The sequence below is a fragment of the Cuculus canorus genome, chromosome 2 (genome assembly GCF_017976375.1).
Source record: "Cuculus canorus isolate bCucCan1 chromosome 2, bCucCan1.pri, whole genome shotgun sequence".
Classification (NCBI taxonomy): Eukaryota; Metazoa; Chordata; class Aves; order Cuculiformes; family Cuculidae; genus Cuculus; species Cuculus canorus.
The window spans coordinates 161,074,139-161,095,694 of NC_071402.1; the positions used below are offsets into that span (position 1 = coordinate 161,074,139).

Sequence of the window (21,556 nt, forward strand, 5' to 3'; positions counted from 1 at the left end):
GGATGCGTCAAAACCCTCCCTGCTCTGACAGAAAATCCACATTCCCAGGTCCTCATTCCCACCTTCTTGCAGCAAGAAGCTTCAACCCTGTGGACACAGGAACCAGCGATGCTCGTGTGGGTGAGGCTGTTGCCACAGCTACTGCGCAGCCCCACCAGCCAGAGCCCCGCACGTGAGCCGAGGCGCTGCCTGTTAGATGAGGAGCAGCTCCAGCCCCACTGGTTGCTTGGCTGGTTCCCTTTAGAAAACCATGAGGAGACCACAGGATGGAGGACCATGAAGACCTCAAGAGACCAACTTTCTATCTCTTGGTTTGTGTTACACCATCGCAACGCCATCAGGAGGCAGAGAACTTGCTGTTCCTGACAGTCCATCTCCCCGCTTTCTCACCTCCACGTCTGGAGGACCTAGCCCGTATCTGCCACCCAACTGGTTGACTTCTACTTAGGAAGCACCCGGTGCCATCTTCTCATCTCTCCACTAAATAACCTAACCGCACCCTTCCCCGCCACAGCTCGCATGCCATGGACCTCTGGCCTTCCTCCTCCTCATCCTCTGGACCTGCCTGGACTGAACCCCACGCTGGTGGACATGCAGAACTTGGCATGTTCCTCCAGCAGCCTCTGGTGCATAAGTACCTGAGCAGCTTCAACCATTCCTCTGCACAACCAACGCCATGGTAGATGTCCTCAAGCGGTCAGGGTTTCAGCAGCGGGGGCTCGCAGAGGCTCTCATAAAACATCGCCTGGGACACAGCTTCCCTTGCTCTCCATGTGGAACAAGGGCTTTTCCCACTCATGGAGGACTGAGCCACCGCTCGTTCTCCACTGGAGCAGGTCAGGTGCCCTCAGAGCCCACACTCTGATGACCACCATGGGTGCTGCCTCCTTCTCTTAGTCTAAAGTCTCACTGCAGCTGCTCTTGAGGTTCCTGCAGCCAGAAACTTCTCTTCTGATGGTGGTTCTGGGGCAACTTAGCCTTCCTCTTTCATCTAACCCTTTCCTGGCTTTTACCTGACCCACCACAACCCATCCTGAGCCACTATCCACCCCGACGTGCCACCGAGCCGCGTGCTGGGAGTCTCACCTGTGCAGTTCCCGTGGTGAACAATGACTCTCTGGATCTCATTGAAGTCAGCTCCGTATTCAGACGAGTCACCCAGGCTGGTTCCCGGGAGGTCCCTCGGAGGTGAGACGGAGCCGTAGGGGCTCTCGCAGGCTGCTTCCTCATCCGGACTTTGGAAGCTCCCTTCCGACTGTCCGGACATCCCATGCAGCTCAGGGTTTTCAGGGCTGTCTTCAGGAAGGAGCTCCTCCGTTTTGATCACAACCCTTATCCCAGCTGCAGCAAAAAGAGAATCCCACCAGCCATCATTCCCAGGAGCAAGGATGAAGCAACCACTCACAACAATCCGTGCCAGCTCTCCACGGGCTCCTGATGCCACAGAAGGATTTCATCTGCCACTTCGGCTCTCCCTTCAGCCCCTGCCCTTCAACCAGCCCTGCCGCGCTCCTGCCTGGGATGCTCTGCAGGGACCAACAGTGCAGCTGACACCACCTCTTCTAGGACACCTCCTCATCTGCTTATCAGCCTCTCTTATCTCCAAGCAGGAGTCGCTCCGGGACTTGGGGGTCCCTGGTGCCCCACTTTCAGCCTTGCTTTTTGGGTTTGGAGGGTTTGGAGGGTTCTGAGGGTTTGGAGGAACCCTCAGAAGCCTCCAGTCCCTGTTGGCAGGATGCAAGCAGGCTTCCCTGCCCCAGAGGGAATCTCCAAGGATAAACCCAGGCACCATCCCACAACGGGAGAGGCTGGAGAAGACTTTTTGGGTGGATGGGGTTTCCCAGTGGGACCCAATTCTCCTTTCTTGCCAGGTTCCCTGAGGATCCAGATGTTTTCCTTGTTGATGGCTCCTAGTGGCCAACTCTCGGGGCTCTGCCGCCCTGTTTTTTATACGTTGATTCATACCTGGACATCAAATTCCTCATCAGCCAAACCTGCCAGGCTCCTCCTGACAACCCGAGCATCTCTTTGGAACGTGACCTACGGCTCCCTGCGTGCTAAGCTGCTGTCTCACCTGCGGTGGCATCGGTCATGATCTCGCTCTCCTCCAAGTCCTGCTCGTTCCTGACCCGCACTTCCTCTCCTTGCTCGATCTGAGACAAAACACCAGGTTTGGAGATCGCATAGTCTGTTGAGAGACAGAGGGAAGGATTAGGATTAGGAGATCCCAATAGCGTCTTCCACCTCTTCCCAGCGCCCGGGGAGACACGAGAAGACACTCAAGAACATGCAGCCAGAAGAGAGTCATGGAGGCAGGAGGCAAGGAACCACCTTGGAGAAAGAACCCAACCCCTCGATTCTTCTGGTGGGGTTTTAGAACTTCTGGAGCAAATTCCTGACTCTCCTGAAGCCAAAAGCTTCACCTCTGGCCCCAGCAGAGCTGGGATTTCTCCTGCAGCTTCAGTAGGAAACACCCCAAAGGAAAGTAGCTGAGATGGCATCAAACAACTTTTCACTCTGCCAATGTTTCCTCCGAAGAGGTGCATGAGCCGGCACCCACTGTGGACCCAGAAGAGGAAGGGAAGCGCTTCCACCACCCATGGGGAAGGTGGTGGTTCCTCACCAAGTGACTCCAGCAGGACTAGAAACATTCTTTAAGTCTCCATTGCGAATGAGACATTTGGGTCTCAAGGAGATCCAAGAGGTTATCTCCAAGGAGGAGTCAGAGATGCCCAAGCCTGTGGGCAGCCAGGAGAACCCTCCTTCACCAGGACACCCCGTATTTACCCAGAGAGATCAGAGACTCGTAGTTCCCCTTCATCACATTCTTGTAGAGCTCCTTCTGCCACTCCTCCAGCTTCTCCCATTCCTTGTTGTTGAAATACACAGACACGTCATCAAATGTCACCGGCACCTGCAACCACAAGCAGCACAGGTCAGGTGGCCACCTCGCTCCCCCAGCGCCCGGAGCTCCAGATGTCATCCAGAGGGACCTGGACAGGCTGGAGAAGTGGGGCTGGGAGAACCTCATCAGGTTCAACCAGGCCAAGGGCAACGTCCTACCCCTGGGTGAGGGCAATCACCAGTTTCAGTACGTGGTGGGGGATGATGGGATTGAGAACAGCGCTGAAGAGAAGGACTTGGGGTGCTGGGGAGGAGAAGCTCGACAGGAGCCACAACGTGCGCTTCCAGCCCAGAAACCACCCGTGTCCTGGGCTGCATCCAGAGCAGCGTGGCCAGCAGGGACGGAGGGGATTCTGCCCCTCTGCTCCTCTCCGGGGAGACCTCAGCTGGAGGATCAGGTCCAGTTCTGGAATCCTCACCAGAAGGACATGGAGCTGTTGGAATGGGTCCAGAGGAGGCTCCAAGGATGATGCGAGGGCTGCAGCACCTCCCATCCAAGGACAGGCTGAGAGAGTTGGGGTTGTTCAGCCTGGAGAAGAGGAGGCTCCGAGGAGACCTTAGAGTGACCTTCCAGTAACTGAAGGGGCTCCAAGAAAGCTGGAGAGGGGCTGTTCCCAAAGGCGTGTGGGGATGGGACGAGGGGCAATGGGGATAAACTGGAGAGCAGCAGATTTTGACTGGACATGAGGAAGAATTTCTTCACCATGAGGGCAGTGAGGCCCTGGCCCAGGTTGTCCAGGGAAGTTGTGGCTGCCCCATCCCTGGAGATGTTCAAGGCCAGGTTGGATGGGCCTTGGAGCCCTTGATCCGGTGGGAGGTGTCCCTGCCCATGGCAGTGGGGTGGAACAGAACGATCTTTAAAGTCCTTTCAAACCCAAACTATTCTATGATTCTCTTTCTATGGAATTAAAGTTCTTGGCCAAACATCCAGTTCTTGGTGATGAACCCAAAGCTTGATTTCCCCAAACCACACCGACCTCGTCCTCTCGGTCCCCGCACCAGCAGGGATGACGTTGCAGCGGACAACGGGCTCGTGCCCGCCTGGAGGGAGCGTAAAGGAGATAAAACCCAGGTGGTGGGGCTGGGCCTCATCTGTATGGATGAGCTGACGTAAAAACCCAGATTCAATTACTCCAGAACTCCAGGGACAATTCTGCCCAGGTCTCATTATCGTTAGTTAGTGGGTACAAACTGCAGACCACGGTGTTTGAGCCCACTTGCCAAGCAATAATTCCTAAAGATAAATTCAGGAAGCACAAACTGTGCTGCGTACGGAAGAAGCTCTTCAGAAGGAAACACCACGCTCAACTTCTGCTCCTCAGCTTCACTAAGGGCACGCTGGGCTCAAAAGCCCCTTTTTCCAACCCTCTCTCCAGCTTTGCCATGAACGCACGGTCCCATCCATGAGGTTTTTTTAGGGAGAGGGTTGTGAAATTCAAGCAGGGACTGAATATTTTCCATGTGCTCCTGCTTGGCCAAGCCCAGCTCCAGCACAAGGAGCTCATTGACCTTCCCTAAATCCCAGAGGTTTCTCCTTTCCCCCAGACCGAGAGGTCCTCTTTGCAGCACCAAGTGGTGGGGGAAAAGAACCATGAAATCTGGAGGTTTTGTCCCAAACAGTGCTAAAAATAAGAGTAAATCGCTGTCAGGCTGCAACGTGGTGAAGCAGAAGCGAAACCTCCGGCCTGAGCACAAGAGGATGTTTCTTGGGTTCATCTCCCACCACGGGAAACCTTGGGAAGCTGCAAGAGATCCTTCCACTGCCTCCAGGTCCTGATGGCATGTGGGGTCAACCCTGCTCCTCTCCCACCTCTCCCCTCCACGAGGGAGCGGTTTTGGGCACCCCCAGACACCCGTTACCTTGGGGATCTCCCCCTTCCTGCCCGGGGGCAGCCGTAGGATCCAGAAGTTCCTGTTCTTCAAGAGGTTCTCCATGTTCTCCAGGCGCCGTTGGAGCAGCCCGTACTCCTGGATGAGGGTCCCCAGCGCCGCGCATTTGCTCTCCAGTTGGTTCCCCAGCTCAGCCGCCGTCTTCTCACAGTCGATCAGCTTCTTCTCCGCCATCCCAGTCCGACCTTCCAGGTCGAGGAGACGAGTGGAATGGGAATCCACCTTCCTTTCCACCGCCTGCACGGCTGCCACCAACGTCAGTGACAGCTCGGCCGTCTGTGTCTCCCGTTCCGACGTGCGTTCGGGGCCGGCGGGGGGCCGGAGGGGTGAGGGGCAACGCGGCGGCAGCACCGGCTCCGGCGCCTGCAGAGAGAGCAGGACAGAGGTCAGGGGTGATGGGGACACCCCAAGGGCGATGGGGACATCCAAGCGCTCCCCATGGTGGCACGGACATCCCACGATGGCAGTGGTGTCCCTATGGCCCCAAAAGGTGTTGACTCCATTGAGCTGCTTAAGGGGGGTTCCCGTGGGATGAGGGGTGACATGAGGAGGAGCGTGACAGGGGACAGCCAGGTCCCAACGCCATGGGGATGGTGGGGACGGGGATGTCTCAGTGCTCCACGTGGGGACAAGGACACCCCCATGTCCCCACAGAGCTCTGACCCCACTGAGCTGCTTACAGGGGTCTCATAGGACGGGAAGTGATACAGAGAAGGAGGTGACATTGAGAGGGGGGTGACAATGCTGTTGGGATTGTAATAAGCCCACTCCGGGGCGATGGGGACACCCCAGCGCTCCCCATGGCGGCAGGGACATCCCCGTGTCCCCACAGGGTGATGGCCCTGCTGAGCCACTTATGGGGGTGCCATGGAATAGAGAGTGATACAGAAAGGGAAGTGACATTAGGAAGGGGGTGACAATGCCATGGGGATGGTGATGGGATCACCCTGGGGTGATGGGGACATCCCAGTGCTCCCCATGGTGGCAGGGACATCCCCGTGTGCCCACAGGGTGACAGCCCTGTTGAGCCACTTATGGGGGTCCCATGGAATAGAGAGTGATACAGAAAGGGAGGTGACATTAGGAAGGGGGTGACAATGCCATGGGGACGGTGATGGGATCTCCCTGGGGTGATGGGGACATCCCAGTGCTCCCCATGGCGGCAGGGACATCCCCGTGTCCCCACAGGGTGATGGCCCTGCTGAGCCACTTATGGGGGTGCCATGGAATAGAGAGTGATACAGAAAGGGAGGTGACATTAGGAAGGGGGTGACAATGCCATGGGGACGGTGATGGGATCTCCCTGGGGTGATGGGGACATCCCAGTGCTCCCCATGGTGGCAGGGACATCCCTGTGTCCCCATAGGGCTCTGACCCCACTGAGCCGCTTATCGGGGTCTCACAGGATAGGGGGTGACACTGGGAGGTGGGTGACACCAGGAGGGGGGTGACATGGGACAGCCAGGTCCCAATGCCATGGAGGTGGTGACGGGGACATCCCAGAGGTGATGGGGACATCCCAGCACTCCCCATGGTGGCAGCGATGTCCCCATGTCCCCATAGGGCTCTGACCCCACTGAGCCGCTTATGGGGGTCTCACGGGATAGGGGGTGACACTGGGAGGTGGGTGACACCAGGAGGGGGGTGACATGGGACAGCCAAGCCCCAACGCCATGGGGATGGCGATGGGACCCTCTGGGAGCGAGGGGGACGTCCCAATGCTCCCCATGATGTCAGGGATGTCCCCATGTCCCTGTAGGGGATCAAGAAGCTGTTTGGGGGGGGGCAGATGTGTCCCATGGGATGGGGGACAGCGGGAGAGGGGTGACAGGGGACAGCCGGGTGCCTTTGGCGTGGGGACATCAATGGGACCCCCTCCTGCCTGCCCCGCCAGGGCTCCCCCCAACACTGACCCCCGTACCCCCTACACCTCCCCCCAATGCTCTGCCCCATCAGGGCTCCCCCTCTTTCCTCCCCCCTCACTGTTCCCCCCCCTCACTGTTCCCCCCCCCCCTCACCCCACTGCCCCCCCCCAAGACTCCATCTCCCCTGTTTGCCCCCCACCATCGGGGATTCCCCCCCATCTGTCTGCCCCCCCACTGTCCCCCCCCCCGCCGGCCCCCTCAGGGCTGCCCCCCCCACCAAGGACTCCCCCTCTCCTCCTCCTTCCCCCCCCCTCGCATCCCCCCTTCTCTGACCCCCCATTCCCTCAGGCTCCCTCGGGGCTCCCCCATTCTCAGACCCCCCCCCCGCCTTTCTCTGCCCCCCCCCCCAATCCCCATCCCCTCCCGCCCCATCGGGGTCTCCCCCCACCCCCCAAGAACTCTCCTATCCACATTCGCCCCCCACTCCCCTGTCTGCCCCCCATCCCCTCTCCTCCCCCCGGTCCTCTCCCGCCCCATCGGGGCCTCCTTCCCCCCCCCCAAGAACCCCCATTCACCCCCTCTTCTCTCCCCTCCCGCCCCATCGGGGCCTCCTCTCCCCCCAAGGACTCTCCCATCACGGTTTCCCCCCCCCCCCCGCCGCCCCCCCCTCATCCTCTCCCGCCCCATCGGGGCTCTCCCCCTCCCCAAGAACCCCCGTTCGCCCCCCCTTCTCTCCCTCACAGCCCCCTCAGGGCCTCCTCTCCCCCCAAGGACTCTCCCATTCCCGTTCGCCCCCCACTCCCCTCTCCGCCCCCCCCTTCCTCTCCCGCCCCATCGGGGCTCTCCCCCTCCCCAAGAAACCCCGTTCGCCCCCCCCTTCTCTCCCCTTCTGCCCCATCGGGGCCTCCTGCCCCCCCCAAGGACTCTCCCCGTTCGCCCCCCACTCCTCTGTCTGCCACCCCCCCCGGTATCCTCCCGCCCCATCGGGGCTCTCCCCCCCCAAGAACCCCCATTCGCCCCCCCCCTTCTCTCCCCTCCCGCCCCATCGGGGCCTCCTCTCCCCCCAAGGACTCTCCCATTCCCGTTCGTCGTCCCCCCCTCCCCCCCCATCCTCTCCCGCCCCATCGGGGCTCCCCCCTCCAAGAACCCCCATTTGCCCCCCTCTTCTCTCCCCTCCCGCCCCATCGGGGCCTCCTCTCCCTCCAAGGACTCTCCTATTCCCGTTCGCCCCCCACTCCCCTGTCTGCCGCCCCACCCCCCGGTCTCCTCCCGCCCCATCGGGGCTCTCCCCCTCCCCAAGAACCCCCGTTCGCCCCCCCCTTCTCTCCCGGCCCCACCGGGGCCTCCTCCCCCCCAAGGACTCTCCCATTCCCGTTCACCCCCCCCTCCCCTGTCTGCCCCCCCATCCTCTCCCGCCCCATCGGGGCTCTCCCCCCCCACCAAGAACCCCCATTCGCCCCCCCCTTCCTCTCTCCTTCTGCCCCATCGGGGCCTCCTCTCCCCCCAAGGACTCTCCCACCCCGGTTCGCCCCCCCCCCCCGTCCCCTCTCCCGCCCCATCGGGGCTCCCCCCCCCCCCAAGAACCCCCATTCGCCCCCCCCTTCTCTCCCCTCCCGCTCCATCGGGGCCTCCTCTCCCCCCAAGGACTCTCCCATTCCCGTTCGTCGTCGTCCCCCCCCCTGTCCCCTCTCCCCCCCATCCTCTCCCGCCCCATCGGGGCTCCCCCCCCCTCCAAGGACCCCCATTTGCCCCCCTCTTCTCTGCCCGCCCCATCGGGGCCTCCTGCCCCCCCCAAGGACTCTCCCATCCCGGTTCGCCCCCCACTCCCCTCTCTGCCCCCCCACCCTCTCCCGCCCCATCGGGGCTCTCCCCCTCCCAAGAACCCCCGTTCGCCCCCCGCTTCTCTCCCCCCCGCCCCCTCGAGGCTCCCCGTTCTCTGCTCCCCCATCCCCTCCCGCCCCCTCGAGGCTCCCCCCTCTTTTTCCCACCCCCCGTTCCCGGCCCCGACGGCGCAGCCGGCCCCGACGTGCCCCCCCCCACCCCCCCCCGGTGCCGGTACCGGCGCCTCCCCCCGCGGTACCTCGGCCATGGCGCTTTGTTCCGTGCCCGGGGGGACCCGGCGCCCGTTCGCTCCTTCACCTCCCTCCGGCACCGGGCATCGGGCAGGGCCCGGCGCGGCGGGGGCGGCGCGGCGAGACCCGCCGGGACCGGGGGGAGAAACGGAGGGAGAGAGGGGGGGAAAAAAGATAACGGAGGAAAGGAAAGGAAAGGGGAGGGGGGAAGGGAAAAGCGCCGACGGGGAAGGGAGGGGACGGCGGAGGCGAAGAGAGCGGCCGCGGCTGCGGGTCCCGGCTCCGCCGCTGCTCCGCGCCGCCCCGGCCCCGCCGCTGCCTCCGCCGCCGCCGCACGGGGCGCTCGAGGGCGCCGCGGCCCAGGGAGGAGCGGGGGGGGGCGGGAGGGGCAGCGGGGGGGAACAGCGGCCCCTTCAGGCTGGAGGGGGAAGTGCAGCGGGGGGGGGCAGAGGAGGGGCTTAACAGCGGCCCCTTCAGGCTGGAGGAGGAAGTGCAGCGGGGGGGGCAGAGGAGGGGCTTAACAGCGGCCCCTTCAGGCTGGAGGGGGAAGTGCAGCGGGGGGGGCAGAGGAGGGGCTTAACAGCGGCCCCTTCAGGCTGGAGGGGGAAGTGCAGCGGGGGGGGCAGAGGAGGGCGGAACACCGACCTCTGCTGGGCGGAGGGGGAAGTGCATGGGGGGAGTAGAGGGGGGGTGGAGGGATTGGCAGGAGAACAGCGGCCTCTCCAGGTTGGAGGGGGAAGTGCGGGACGGAGTGGGGGGGGGGGCAGAGAGAGGCGGGAGAACAGCGGCCTCTGCCGGGCGAAGGGGGGAGTGCAGGGAGGGGGGGGGAGAGAGAGGAGTGAGAACAGCGGCCTCTGCCGGGCGGAGGGGGGAGTGCAGGGGAGGGGGTTGGGGCAGAGAGAGGCGGGAGAACAGCGGCTTCTGCCGATCGAAGGGGGGAGTGCAGGGGGGTTGGGGCAGAGAGAGGCGGGAGAACAGCGGCCTCTGCCGGGCGGAAGGGGGAGTGCAGGGGAGGGGGGGTGGGGCAGAGAGAGGCGGGAGAACAGCGGCCTCTGCCGGGCGGAGGGGGGAGTGCAGGGGGGCAAAGTGGGGAGCGGCAAAACAGCGGCCTCTGTCGGGGGGGGAAGACCGGGGGGGGGGAGGAGACAACGTAGCGCCCCCTGGAGGAGGGGGACACCCCTACAGACCGGGGCAAGAGGGGCTGGAAAGCTGCCCAGAGGAGAAGGCCCCGGGGGGGGTTGGTTGATGGCTACTGAACATGAGGCAGCAGTGGCCCAGGGGGCCAAGAAGGTCAACAGAATCCTGGCTTGGATCAGCCCTGGGGTGGCCACAGGAGAAGAGAAGGGATTGTCCCTCTGGACTCAACGCTGGTGAGGCCACACCTTTAACCTTGAGTTCAGTTTTGGGCCTCTCATTCCAAGAAAGACCTTGAGGGGCTGGAGAACGTCTGGAGAAGGGAATGGAGCTGAGGAAGCGGATAGAGAATAAGGGTTGTGAGGAACATCTGAGGGCCCTGGGGGTGTTTATCCTGGAGAAGAGGAGGCTGAGGGGAGACCTCATGGCTCTCTGCAGCTCCTGGAGGTTGTGGGGAGGTGGGTGTTGGGCTCTTCTCCCAAGAAACGAGGGATGGGATGGGAGGAAATGGCCTCACGGCAGGTTCAAACTGGACCTCAGGAAAAAGATCATCCCCAAAAGGGTCCTCAGGCCCTGTCAGAGGCGGCCCTGGAGGTGGTGGAGTCCCCATCCCTGGAGGGGTTTAAAAGATGAGCAGATGAGGTGCTCAGGGCTATGGTTTAGTGGTCAATGGAATGGTTGGACTCCATGATCCAAGAGGTCTTTTCCAACCCGGTGATTCTGTGAGTCTCGGGAGGGATTGAGGAGGGACTAATGGAGGACTGGAGGGGACTGGGAGTTACTGGTGGGGGCTGTTCCTGGGTAACTGGGCTGATGGGGAGGACTGGAAGGGACTGGGAGGAACTGGGGGGGGACTGGAGAGGGACTGGGGAGAGTCTAGGAATAACTGAGAAAGGGAGGGACTGGGACTGAGGAGGAACTGGGAGGACTGGAGAGGGACTGGGGAAGGACTAGGGTTGAACGGGGACGGACTGGGATGTACTAAGGGTAACTGGGAGAGAGACTGGAGGAAACCGGAGAGGGACTGAGAGAAACTGGGCTGATGGGGAGGAACTGGGAGGACTGGAGAGGGACTGGGGAAGGACTAGGGTTGAACGGGGAGGGACTGGGATGTACTAAGGGTAACTGGGAGAGAGACTGGAGGAAACCAGAGAGGGACTGAGAGAAACTGGGCTGATGGGGAGGAACTGGGAGGACTGGAGAGGGACTGGGGAAGGACTGGAGGTGACTGGAGGGGCTGAGGGCACTGTGGGAACTGGGGAGCTCTGAGGACATGCTGAGGAAACTGGGGTGGAGGTGACTGGAGGGAACTGGGAGGACTGGAGAGGGATTGGGGAAGGACTAGGGTTGAACGGGGAGGGACTGGGATGTACTAGGGGTAACTGGGAGAGAGACTGGAGGAAACCAGAGAGGGACTGAGAGAAACTGGGCCAATGGGGAGGAACTGGGAGGACTGGAGGTGACTGGAGGGGCTGAGGGCACTGTGGGAACTGGGGAGCTCTGAGGACATGCTGAGGAGACTGGGGTGGAGGTGACTGGAGGGAACTGGGGGAACTGAGGGAAGCTGGGGGGAGCCACAGGGCCCTGGCAAGGACGGGGGTCACTGGGGTGGCCGTGATCAGGGCTCGGTGGGGGTGGCACTGTCCCACCCTGTCATGTCCTGTCCAGTCTTGTCATGTCCTGTTCTGTTCTGTCCCACCCCACCCTGGGCCGGGCCATCCCATCCCATCCCCCTGTCCTATTGGGGTCTATCCTCTCCTGTCCCATCCCATGTCATCCCATCTCATCCTGTCCTATTGCACCCTTTCCCATCCCACCCCATCCACCCTGTCCTATTGGACCCCATCCTCTCCCATTCCAATCCCACTCCCACCATCCCACCCTATCTCCATCCCCATACAATCCCACCCTGTCCTGTCCCATCCCCTTCCCATTCCCACCATCCCTGTCCCACCCCAAGCCATCCTGTCCAGTCCTGTCCCGCCCCAATCCCATTCCCACCATCCCTCCCATATCGGCCCAGTTGTGCCCATCCCATCCTGTCTCCGTCCCCATCCCATCTCCATCCCATCCCACCAACCCCGTGCCAGCAGCATCTGGCCTCGCTCCTGGTTCTGACCTAGGAGACCGCTGGCACGGGGGTGACAACGCAGGGAACCCTTTGGATTGTGGAAAAAGGCCAGGGACGAGGGTGATGAGGCCACATCCCATCACCACTGCGACGCTGGAATGGTGAGGAACAGTCCTGAGCCCATCTACAGGAGAACCCACACCGTATGTATGGAGAGATACATAAATATAGACAGATATTGAATTCCCACCATGGATCTTCATCGTGGTCAGCTGGAGAGGGATCAGGATGTGGCCAGTGGGACCGTGTTCCTTGGAGTGTGGTGATCCATGCTACCGATCATGCACGTATGAACATGCATGAACCTGGAGCACCCATGGGTATAACCAAGGTGTCTCCACCTGCGCTCCCACTCCTGGATCCAACTTGATGCTTTGTCCTCCTCTCCACCATCCCCAGCATCTCCATCCCCACATGGAGCAGCAGCATCCTGGTTGGTTGCTCCAGAGGGTGGTGGAAATTCCACCTGTGCTCCAGCTCTGGAGGCAGCCGGCATTGTTCCAGCTGGTGGAGGAGCTCCGGCACCCTCCAGTCTCAGCCTGGCAGCACAGCGCGGTTCTGGTGGCCACACCGTGTGCGGGGCTTGGAGAAGGAACTATCGCCTCGCACCGGGCTCTACCTTCACCCGGGGCAGCTGGAAGTCCAGCAGGAAAGAACCTGGAGGATGGCGGGCTTGGAAAGAGACAACTTCCCATGGCCAACTCTCCGTGGGGACAACTCTCCCTGGGAAGCCACCAGAATTAGGATTAGGCTTGAGGTTAGACTCGTCCCTGCATTGAGTTGGCTCTACGGAGATCTGGCTCGATCTCACCAGGCTGGGGGTGAAGTTCTCCTCTGGAGACACCATGCGTCGCCGCAGCACCCGGCACTGCACCGGCACAGCCGGGAGCAGGAACTGGGCAGCTGCTCTGGACCCACTTTGATGGGAACGGGAAGGAAACTGGAGCTTCTGCCACCCAGAGGACCCATCTTGGACAACCACGGCCACCACCCTGCAAAGCAGGACACTGGTGGGAGGTGGCAGAGGGGACATCGGGACAGGTGGGATCCAGGTGCTGAGACCCTGGAGCAGCCCAGGACGGTGGGATCTGGGGCACAACCATCCCAGGAGCGAGGAGATCCCAACCACCCGTGATCCCACGGTCAGACAAGCAGGCACGGCGCTACCAGGGAAGGGCAGGATCCTGCTGGGCCACCACAGAGCTCCTGCTGCCACCCCCCAGCCAGCACTGCATTCCCAGGATGCGCGGCGAGAAAAACCAGGGCACTGCCCTGTGGAGCCTGGCCTGGTGGGAACAGTTTATTGGCAGCCCCGGTACAGAGAGCTTGGATACGTGCAAGTGAGGAAGCGAGATGAAAATCCAGAGTGGTCCGGTGGCTTCAAGGAGCAGTGGGAATTGTCCTGCATGTGCCAAGGTCCCTTCAGCTCTACTGCGACGCTCCAGAGCCCGGCCACCCTGGAGATGAAGCCGCAGCGTTGGCGGCTGAATCCCAAAGCTCAGAGCTGGTGCTGAAAGGTGAGTCCGTGATATCGCAGCTCTAAGGCGTGAGGCGGCGCCGCAGCCGCATGCACCGGCTTCTCCTGGTGTGGGATTGTCCCGGTTCTGGCCCGCAGCCGAGCCTGATTGTGGCCAACAGCTCCTCAACCACCGCCGCAGCCTCCGGTAGTGTTTGGAGTGCTTGGAGCTGTGACTTCATCCTCACATAAACCCCAACATCTCCTTCCCGCAAAGGAAAAGCTTAAAAACCACAAACACCAAACTCCGGCTACTGACCACGAGCAGCGCTGAGCAGCTTTTTCGCTCGATCCGGCTCCGTGGATGCTCAACGTGGATAATAACGGCCTCGAGCGGAGCCTGCTTGGCTTGTGTGGTTTTCCAGCTCAACAAATAACCCGGAAAATGCTAATAAAGAGCGCTGCAGGCGTCGCCGCGGGAAAGCAAGGACGAAACACGGAGGGGAGCGGGGCTGCCATCACCCACCGGACACTGGTTTGGGATGGGAAACACTGTATTGACGGACTGTACAAAAAATAAAGGATTACAAAACACGAGCACGAACCAGCAGCTGACGAATACGCAGCGGAAAAGACACCACTTACGGCCACTTCAGGAACAACACCGATAGCTCCGAGAACTCGACCAATATTTACACAGACGCCTGAAAAACTCCGGTCAGTTATTTCCTACATTGAAGTGTTTTAGGTCACTGAAATATAGTGTCACATTTCCTTGTAGTATAATAATAATAATAATTATTAATAATAATAATAATAATAATAACATACTACTTCTAGATGAACTAAAAACCAAACAACTCTGTACAGGGGTTAGGAGAAGTTGCCTTCACTCATCTGACTTACCTGAGTGACCAAACCCAGTTAAAAAAAGGATAATAAAATCGCCTTCATCGATAAGGAGCTCGTGGGAAGGACCAGCGGCTCTGTGACAGCCCCGCTGGCACCAGAACATCCTTCAAAAGAGCAGGAATGTGTCCTCCTCGGGTGAGGCACCCGACTGCGTCTCCACACACTCCCAACTCCTCCAACATCCCTTCTCCTGCTCCTCCTTTCCTCCTGCACTGACTTTTTTCCCCTCACCTTGCTCCTTTCTGCTCTCTCCTCTCGGTTTTTTTAATGCCTTCGGCAAATCCCACGTCGTGTCCCTAACCACGTCTCTTGCTTCGCTTCTCTTTCCTTCCTGCCATTCCAAGTGCAGCAACGCAACGGGAGCGGGCAGCCAGCGGCCTGGGAACGGCAACTTCGTTCCCTTCCTCGCGCTTCCGTTCTTGCAGTGAAACGAGTGGAAAAAAGAAAGCGAAAGCTCGTCGCTCCTGAATATGCACAAAGATAGGTGGGGAAACACCTGCTAAATACGGACCCCAGAGAATCCTTCGGGATTATTCTCTCCAGGCAAAATCCAAACCTGCGTAGGGGAGAACTAGAACAAGGCCTACGCCGCTAGGGAAGTCTCGCGTAACCCCGCGGGATCGACGAGGTGCCGTCCGGATTAGAGTTTGTAAAAGGAATTCCTTCGATGCTTCGACAAAGCGGGCTTTGGAGCGTGACAACAACGGCTTAGCTGCAATATTAGTTCACCTCCCCAACCATGCGGCACGTCCACCTGCCAGACCGTTAACCGTTAACCGCGAGCCCTCCTGCCCCGGCCTCCCCACGCAGCGCTACTGCTTAGTCTCTGTTTTCACGCAAAAATGGCCAGTTTGAGTGCCCGACTCCAGGTTGTGCTGCGAATCCTCCATCGGCCGAGGGTTACGGGAGTGGATTTTCTGGTGACAATTCAGCGACTCTTTGTAGCGAAAGTGCTTCCCGCAGACGGGACATTGGTAGGGAGTCTCTCCGGTGTGGACGCGCCAGTGTTTGAGCAGGTGGTCGCGCCGGATGAAGCTCTTCCCGCATTCGGTGCACTGGTATGGCCTCTCGCCAGTATGGATGCGCTGATGGCGGATGGCTTTGGAAAGGTCTCGGAAGTCCTTCCCGCAGTAGGTGCACGTCAGCGGCCCATCGCCCTTCTCCGTATGGAGCTTCTGGTGCAGGATAAGGCTCACTTCCAGGCTGAAGCTCTCCTTGCACTGGGAGCAAGTGTAGGGTCGCTCCACCATGTTGTTCACCTGGTGTCGGACCAAGCCATACTTGAAACCGGAGCTCTTCTCCCCATCGGAAGAGCGCTTGGACTGTTTGGAACGGGAGGGCCCAGCGCTCGTTTTGGATTTCTGCCTGAAGCTTTCTCCGTGCTCCAAGGAAGTGCAAGCTTCCTCGTTGGCGTGGGCTTTCTGATGGGTGGCGAAGAGCTGCTTGTCTAGGAAGCTCTGCCCGCACTCGCAGCAGATGTACGGCCCTTCCACTGCCGCCACGTCCTCAGGAATGTCCTTCTTGGCCATATCTCTCCCACGGCGAGAAGAGCGCCTCAGCCCGTTGCCCGTTCTCTGCTGCTGGGTTGATCCGCTACGGCTTTTGCTGCTTGGTTTTGCTTCTTCTTCTGGGCTGGAGAAAACCTCTTCCCACTTTCCTGTCAATGAGGTGGGAAGCTCAAGGCTTTCAGAACCTTCCTCATCGCACTGCTGTTCATCTGGCGGAGCAGAGACAGTCATGTCATTTCTCTGAGATAAGAACCACCTCGTTAGTCAGCCCACAACTCTTTCAGGGCAGAGGTGGTCACTGTTTCGCACGCTCCGGACAGGACTGGGCACTATGGGGCTGCTGGTCCCATCTTGGAGCTACTTGAGCATACAGGAATACCAACAAAACCAACGTATTTTGACTTAGAATCACAGGAATGTTTAGGTTGGAAAAGACCCTTAAGATCATGAAATCCAACCACAAACCCAGCACTGCCAACTCCACCACTAAACCATGTCCCTAAGCACCACATCCACATGGCTTTTAAACCCCTCCAGGGATCGGGATTCCACCACCTCCCTGGGCAGCCTCTGCCAGGACCTGAGAACCCTTTCCATGAAGGAATATTTCCTAATATCTAATCTAAACTGAACTTGGCACAACTTGAGGCCGTTCCCTGTCGTCCTACCCCTTGGGAGAAGAGACCAGCACCCACCTCACCACCTCCTCCTCCTTTCTGGGAGCTGCAGAGAGCGATGAGGTCTCCCCTCAGCCTCCTTTTCTCCAGGCTAAACAGCCCCAATGCCTTCAGCCGCTCCCAGAACTCTTGTTCTCCAGCCCCTTCCCCAGCTCCAGTCCCTTCTCTGGACACTCTCCAGCCCCTTAAGGGCTTTCTTGGGAGTGAGGGGCCCAAAACTGAACCAGGATTTGAGGTGTGGCCTCACCAGCACTGAGTCCAGGGGGACGATCCCTTCCCTGCTCCTGCTGGCCACCCCAGGGCTGATCCAAGCCAGGATGGTGTTTGCCTTCTTGGCCACCTGGGCCACCACTGCTGGCTCACGTTCAGCTGCTCTCAACCAACACCCCCAGGTTCTTTTCCACCAGGCAGCTTTTCGGCCACTTTTCCCCAGACCTGGAGCTGCACGAGGTTGTTGTGTCCCAAATGCAGGACCTGAGGTTGAACCCCATCCCGTCGGTCTCGGCCCATGGATCCATCCTGTCCAGGTCCCTCTGCAGAGCCTTCCTGCCCTCCAGCCCATCAATCCAGCCTGTCCCAATCCCTCTGCGGAGCCTTCTGCCCTCCAGCCCATGGATCCAGCCTGTCCAGATCCTTCTGCAGAGCCTCCCTACCTTCAAGCAGATCGACACTCTCGCCCAACTTGGTGTCATCTGCAAACTGACTGAGGGAGCACTCGATCCCCTCGTCCGGATCACGGATAAAGACTTCTCGGGAAAGCCCAGACACTACAATGACGAGATCATTGTATCATATCTCTACATACGTAGCTAGACAAAGGGGAAAAAGTGGGTTCCTCAGCAGGAGGTGAAGCAGAAGAAGTCTTTAAGAACACGTGATTTAGGATAAAGGCAAAAAAAAATGGAGGCAAGGGGACTAGAAGCTCTTTTCCTTCTTGGCTTGCGCAGTGCCGGGGCAGAAGGATCTCCCATGAACCAAGGACGCTGGCAAAGGGAGGACGAAAAGAGCCCAGAGGATATCTGGGGACGTGAAGAGAGCTGAAAACCCCCCAGGTTTCTGCTGAGCACAAGCTGTGCTGAGCATTTGTGTGCCCAGAGAAGACTGCTCAGCATTTCCTACCGTGGGGCTTTTCATCCACCCGATACTTTGCCAGATAGCTAAATATGCGGCTTGGAAGCGGGCTGCTTTGTTTGAATCAGGCTGGAATTCTGGGAAAGCATCAGGCAGAAGAGTTGAGCTGCTTCTGAGAACGAGGCCAGGAAGCCACAGGCACATCCTAGCAAGGGATGCTTCCCAAAGTGGTTCAAATGTCCCCATGAGGGACCCAGGGTGGTGACAAGGACACATCTTTTGCTGCGCCACAAGGAGCCTGGCGTTTGGCTGACAGAGAAAGCTGTGAAAAATATTACTTTACATGTTTGCGGAAAGAGTTTTAAGAACTCTGTTGCTTGCGCGATTGAAGCCTGCCTGCCCCACGCACGCTCCTGCTCATCTCCACCTCAAGGCTGACCAAATGTGCCACCTCACCAAGTGATGCCACACCGTACAGGTGATCTGCACCCCCTCACCTGTCCACGGCTGCTTTTACAACCATCTGTTTTGGTTGCCATCCAGCTTCCCTGCTAACCCTTGAGGCAAACCTGGCAGAGAGCACGGATCTCACCCCGGGTGACCCCAGCAAGTGCCAAGAACTTAAGCTTGCCTCCATCTCCCACTCGGAGAAGCTCCGCGCTTCCGACTCACATGTACTAGGGACCTCCAGGCATTCCTCTTCGTCAGAGCCCTCGTTGGGGCTTTCAGCCAGAGTCTCTTCGTATTTGCTCCACGAATAGTCATCAGGACCAGGAAAGGAAAACTCTGTGCATGGGAGAAAGAACAGGAGTTTACACCCACGTCTCGCAGCTGATTTACAAAGGATCCCTCTGTAAAGACATACCCTCATCACAGGAAGGACATGAATCTGTTTGAATCAGTCCAGAGGAGGCCACAAAGATGATCTGAGGGCTGGAGCACCTCCTGTATGAGGACAGGCTGAGAGAGTTGGGGTTGTTCAGGCTGGAGAAGAGAAGGCTCCAGGGAGACCTTAGAGCAGCTTCCGGTATGGAAAGGAGCTCCAGGAAAGCTGGGGAGGGGCTTCTGATCAGGGATTGCAGGGATAGGATGAAGGAAACGGTTTTGAGCTGAAAGAGGGGAGATTGAGATGAGATCTTAGGGAGAAATGTTTTGCTGTGAGGGTGGGGAGGCCCTGGAACAGGTTACCCAGGGAAACCGTGGCTGCCCCATCCCTGGAGGTGTTCAAGGCCGCGTTGGATGAGGTTTGGAGCCCCTGATCCAGTGGGAGGTGTCCCTGCCTGTGGCAGGGGGTGGGACTGCATGGGCTTTGAGGTCCCTTCCAACCCAAACCATTCCATGATTCTACAATTTCAGGAGACACGGATGCATCAGGCAAGAGCTGACTGGAAAAGCAAAGTCACCCGTGCACCCAAGGACAGAGCTGGCAAAACTCAACAGCAGAGGCAAGTGGAACAGCGCAGGCAGGCGGCGATAGCCACACGTCTGCTTTTCCACGTCCCCACTGTCTCCTAGGGACCTCGTGGCTCACCAGTGCTGGGGTCCGTAGGGGTTTCTCCTCCCTCAGATTCATCCTGATCCTCCGCATTGGGATCCTCTCCTTGCTCAATCCGTGACAGGAGGTCAGGTTTCGAAATGGCAGCATCTGCAAGTAAAAGAACTAGAGGATCAGAACGTTTCTTTTGCCCTCACGGGAGAGAAACACTCAAACCTTCACCCACCAACCTTCCTTCACTGCTGGGGATGACGGGGAATGGAAAGAGAGGCTTAGGAAAACGCTCTCACACATCTGCACCGCTCACCTTGCCTGGGCCCTGGGGACGTGAGCGGGCTGCAGGAGCACACTGAGGTGAGGAGCACCTCCCAGCCTGCAGTGTGGGGAGGAGAAGAACAAAATGCATCTGTGCTTACCTCCAGGCTTCCTTTCTTCTCCTCTCTAAGGTCCGCGGATCCATTACAATGAGGACTTCAGCTCAGGGCCAGCACCAGAGCTGTCAGCCAGCGGCAGCAGGGAAAGTGCCCTCCCCATGCTGTTCCCTCCAGCCAGGACCGCTCCATCCTACTCGTCCGAGTCACAGGCTGCTTGCGGATTTTGGTGGGGGAAAGGGGACAATCACAATCTCTCCTAGGGCGGAGAGCTGAAAACTTCATTTCCAAACAAATGTAAGCTCTGGGTATTCATTTCCACCGCTGCGCTGGTGGATCCGTTTGCCTTATCCAAGGGCCAAACCCCTAAACCTCATTACTCAAAGGAAACCTTCAGATGAAGCACAGATACATTTTTCTAAGCTCCAAGGCTCAGATCCACGGATCCCTACGTTCCTGTGCCTCTGGTGTAGGACATAGGATTGGTTTTTAAACAGGTGAATCAGTTGGATGGGATGGGCAGGATACGGATTTATCCTTCATCTTTTGCATACAGGGACTGCAGAAGAGCTCTGCCCCCCCCAAAATATCAAGGAAGAAAGAAAGGGAATAAAAAGACAAAAGGCCTGGATTGCCCACACCAGCGGCCTCGGCACAGGGAGGAGACGGTCGCCTCTCAGGGCCTGCGTCTGCGCTCCCACCGGCTGCAGGTGGGCGTCCAGCTAAGGCAAGGTCATTCCTCGGAACGCACGTAGGTGCTCATGAAGGCAACACAACCCCTGGAGGGAATCCCTGCAGCTGGGCCTGGAAAGAGCGAGCAGAGGGCATCTGGTTGGCTGTGAATGCATTTGTTTGGTGGTGAATGCAATTATTTGGCTGGGAGCGCACTGCCCTGAGCCACAGAAAGGGAAAGAGGAAGGCAGAGCTCGCCTTCGCCTGCTGCTTCTCCCCAGCTCTACAGGAGCAAATACCACAAGAGCTTGCGCAAGAAACGTTCCCTGGGATGAGGCTGGGGTCAGAGGGAGCACCAAGGTGGCCAATAGAGTCGCTCTCCACCCTCAGGAAAAGCCCTTTAGCGGAAGGACAGAATAGGCTGGAAGGAAGCTCCAAAGTAGGAACCGCCCTAAGCAGCCAGCGCAGCGGGTCTGTTTTGCCTCTGCATGACCAAGAAACTTCCCTCTTTCCTGTCCTTACTTAGCTCAGGGGCTTCTCTTTTTCCCTTCTCCTTACGTCCCAAGGTTTTGCTCGGCTCCTACTGACCACAGGAACCGTCCGGGGGCAGCAGTCACTGCAGCGACGCTCCCGACGTCCACCCACCACTAAAGGAAACTGGTGAGGACTAAACGGCCAGGGCAAAAGCCGGCAGCATACGTTCCCAACCCCACCCTCCTCGATCCCACCAGGGACGGCAGTGCCTCCATCCGCAGGGAAAACCTGCTGCGACGGAAGGCTCAGGGCAAATCCCAGCTTGTCTTTACCCATCGAGATGACGGCCTCATAGTTCCCTTTCATGATGTGCCTGTAGAGCTCCTTCTGCCACTCGTTCAAGCTCTTCCACTCCTCCTCTGAGAAGTTAAACGAAGCATCGTTGAATGCCACAGGGACCTGGAATTAGAAGCATCATATGCTCAAGACATTTTGTTGAAGAGAACACCCGGGGATGTTTTTTTTCACTCCCTAAAAGGAGGTTGTAGCATGGTGGGTGCTGGTCTCCCAAAGAACAAGGGATAGGACAAGAGGAAATGGCCTCAAGTTGCACCCAGGGGAGGTTTAGATTGGGTATTAGGAAATATTTCTTCATGGGAAGTGTTGTGAAGCTCTGGAAGAGGTTGCCCAAGGCAGTGGCAGAGTCTCCAACCCCGCAGTAGTTCAAATAATGTGCGGGTGTGGCACTTTGTCACAGTGGGGTTGGGCTGACGGTTGGACTGGATGAGCTTAGAGGCCTTTTCCAACCCTAATGATTCCATGATTCTATGTTTTCTCACTCAAACTCCTCACACACAGCACAGGACAGTTCCAGGCAGCAACACCCGCTCCTCCTCAGATGCCTCACACAGGCCCTGAGCCTGG

At 58.9% G+C, this 21,556-nt stretch overlaps 1 protein-coding gene across 1 annotated transcript in view; it reads right to left on the reverse strand.

Moving 5' to 3' along the window:
• Positions 1-21,556, reverse strand: part of LOC104061608 (uncharacterized) — a 28,050-nt gene that overhangs the window by 4,419 nt on the left and 2,075 nt on the right. Inside the window, exons 3-12 of the mRNA XM_054057903.1 lie at positions 20,965-21,091; positions 19,152-19,265; positions 18,293-18,406; positions 17,203-17,316; positions 15,181-16,081; positions 8,740-9,142; positions 4,765-5,157; positions 2,788-2,914; positions 2,075-2,188; positions 1,087-1,341 (exon numbers count right to left, since the gene is read on the reverse strand). Coding sequence (XP_053913878.1) covers positions 1,087-1,341; positions 2,075-2,188; positions 2,788-2,914; positions 4,765-5,157; positions 8,740-9,142; positions 15,181-16,081; positions 17,203-17,316; positions 18,293-18,406; positions 19,152-19,265; positions 20,965-21,091 — 2,662 coding nt within the window. The remainder of the gene's footprint in view (positions 1-1,086; positions 1,342-2,074; positions 2,189-2,787; positions 2,915-4,764; positions 5,158-8,739; positions 9,143-15,180; positions 16,082-17,202; positions 17,317-18,292; positions 18,407-19,151; positions 19,266-20,964; positions 21,092-21,556) is intronic.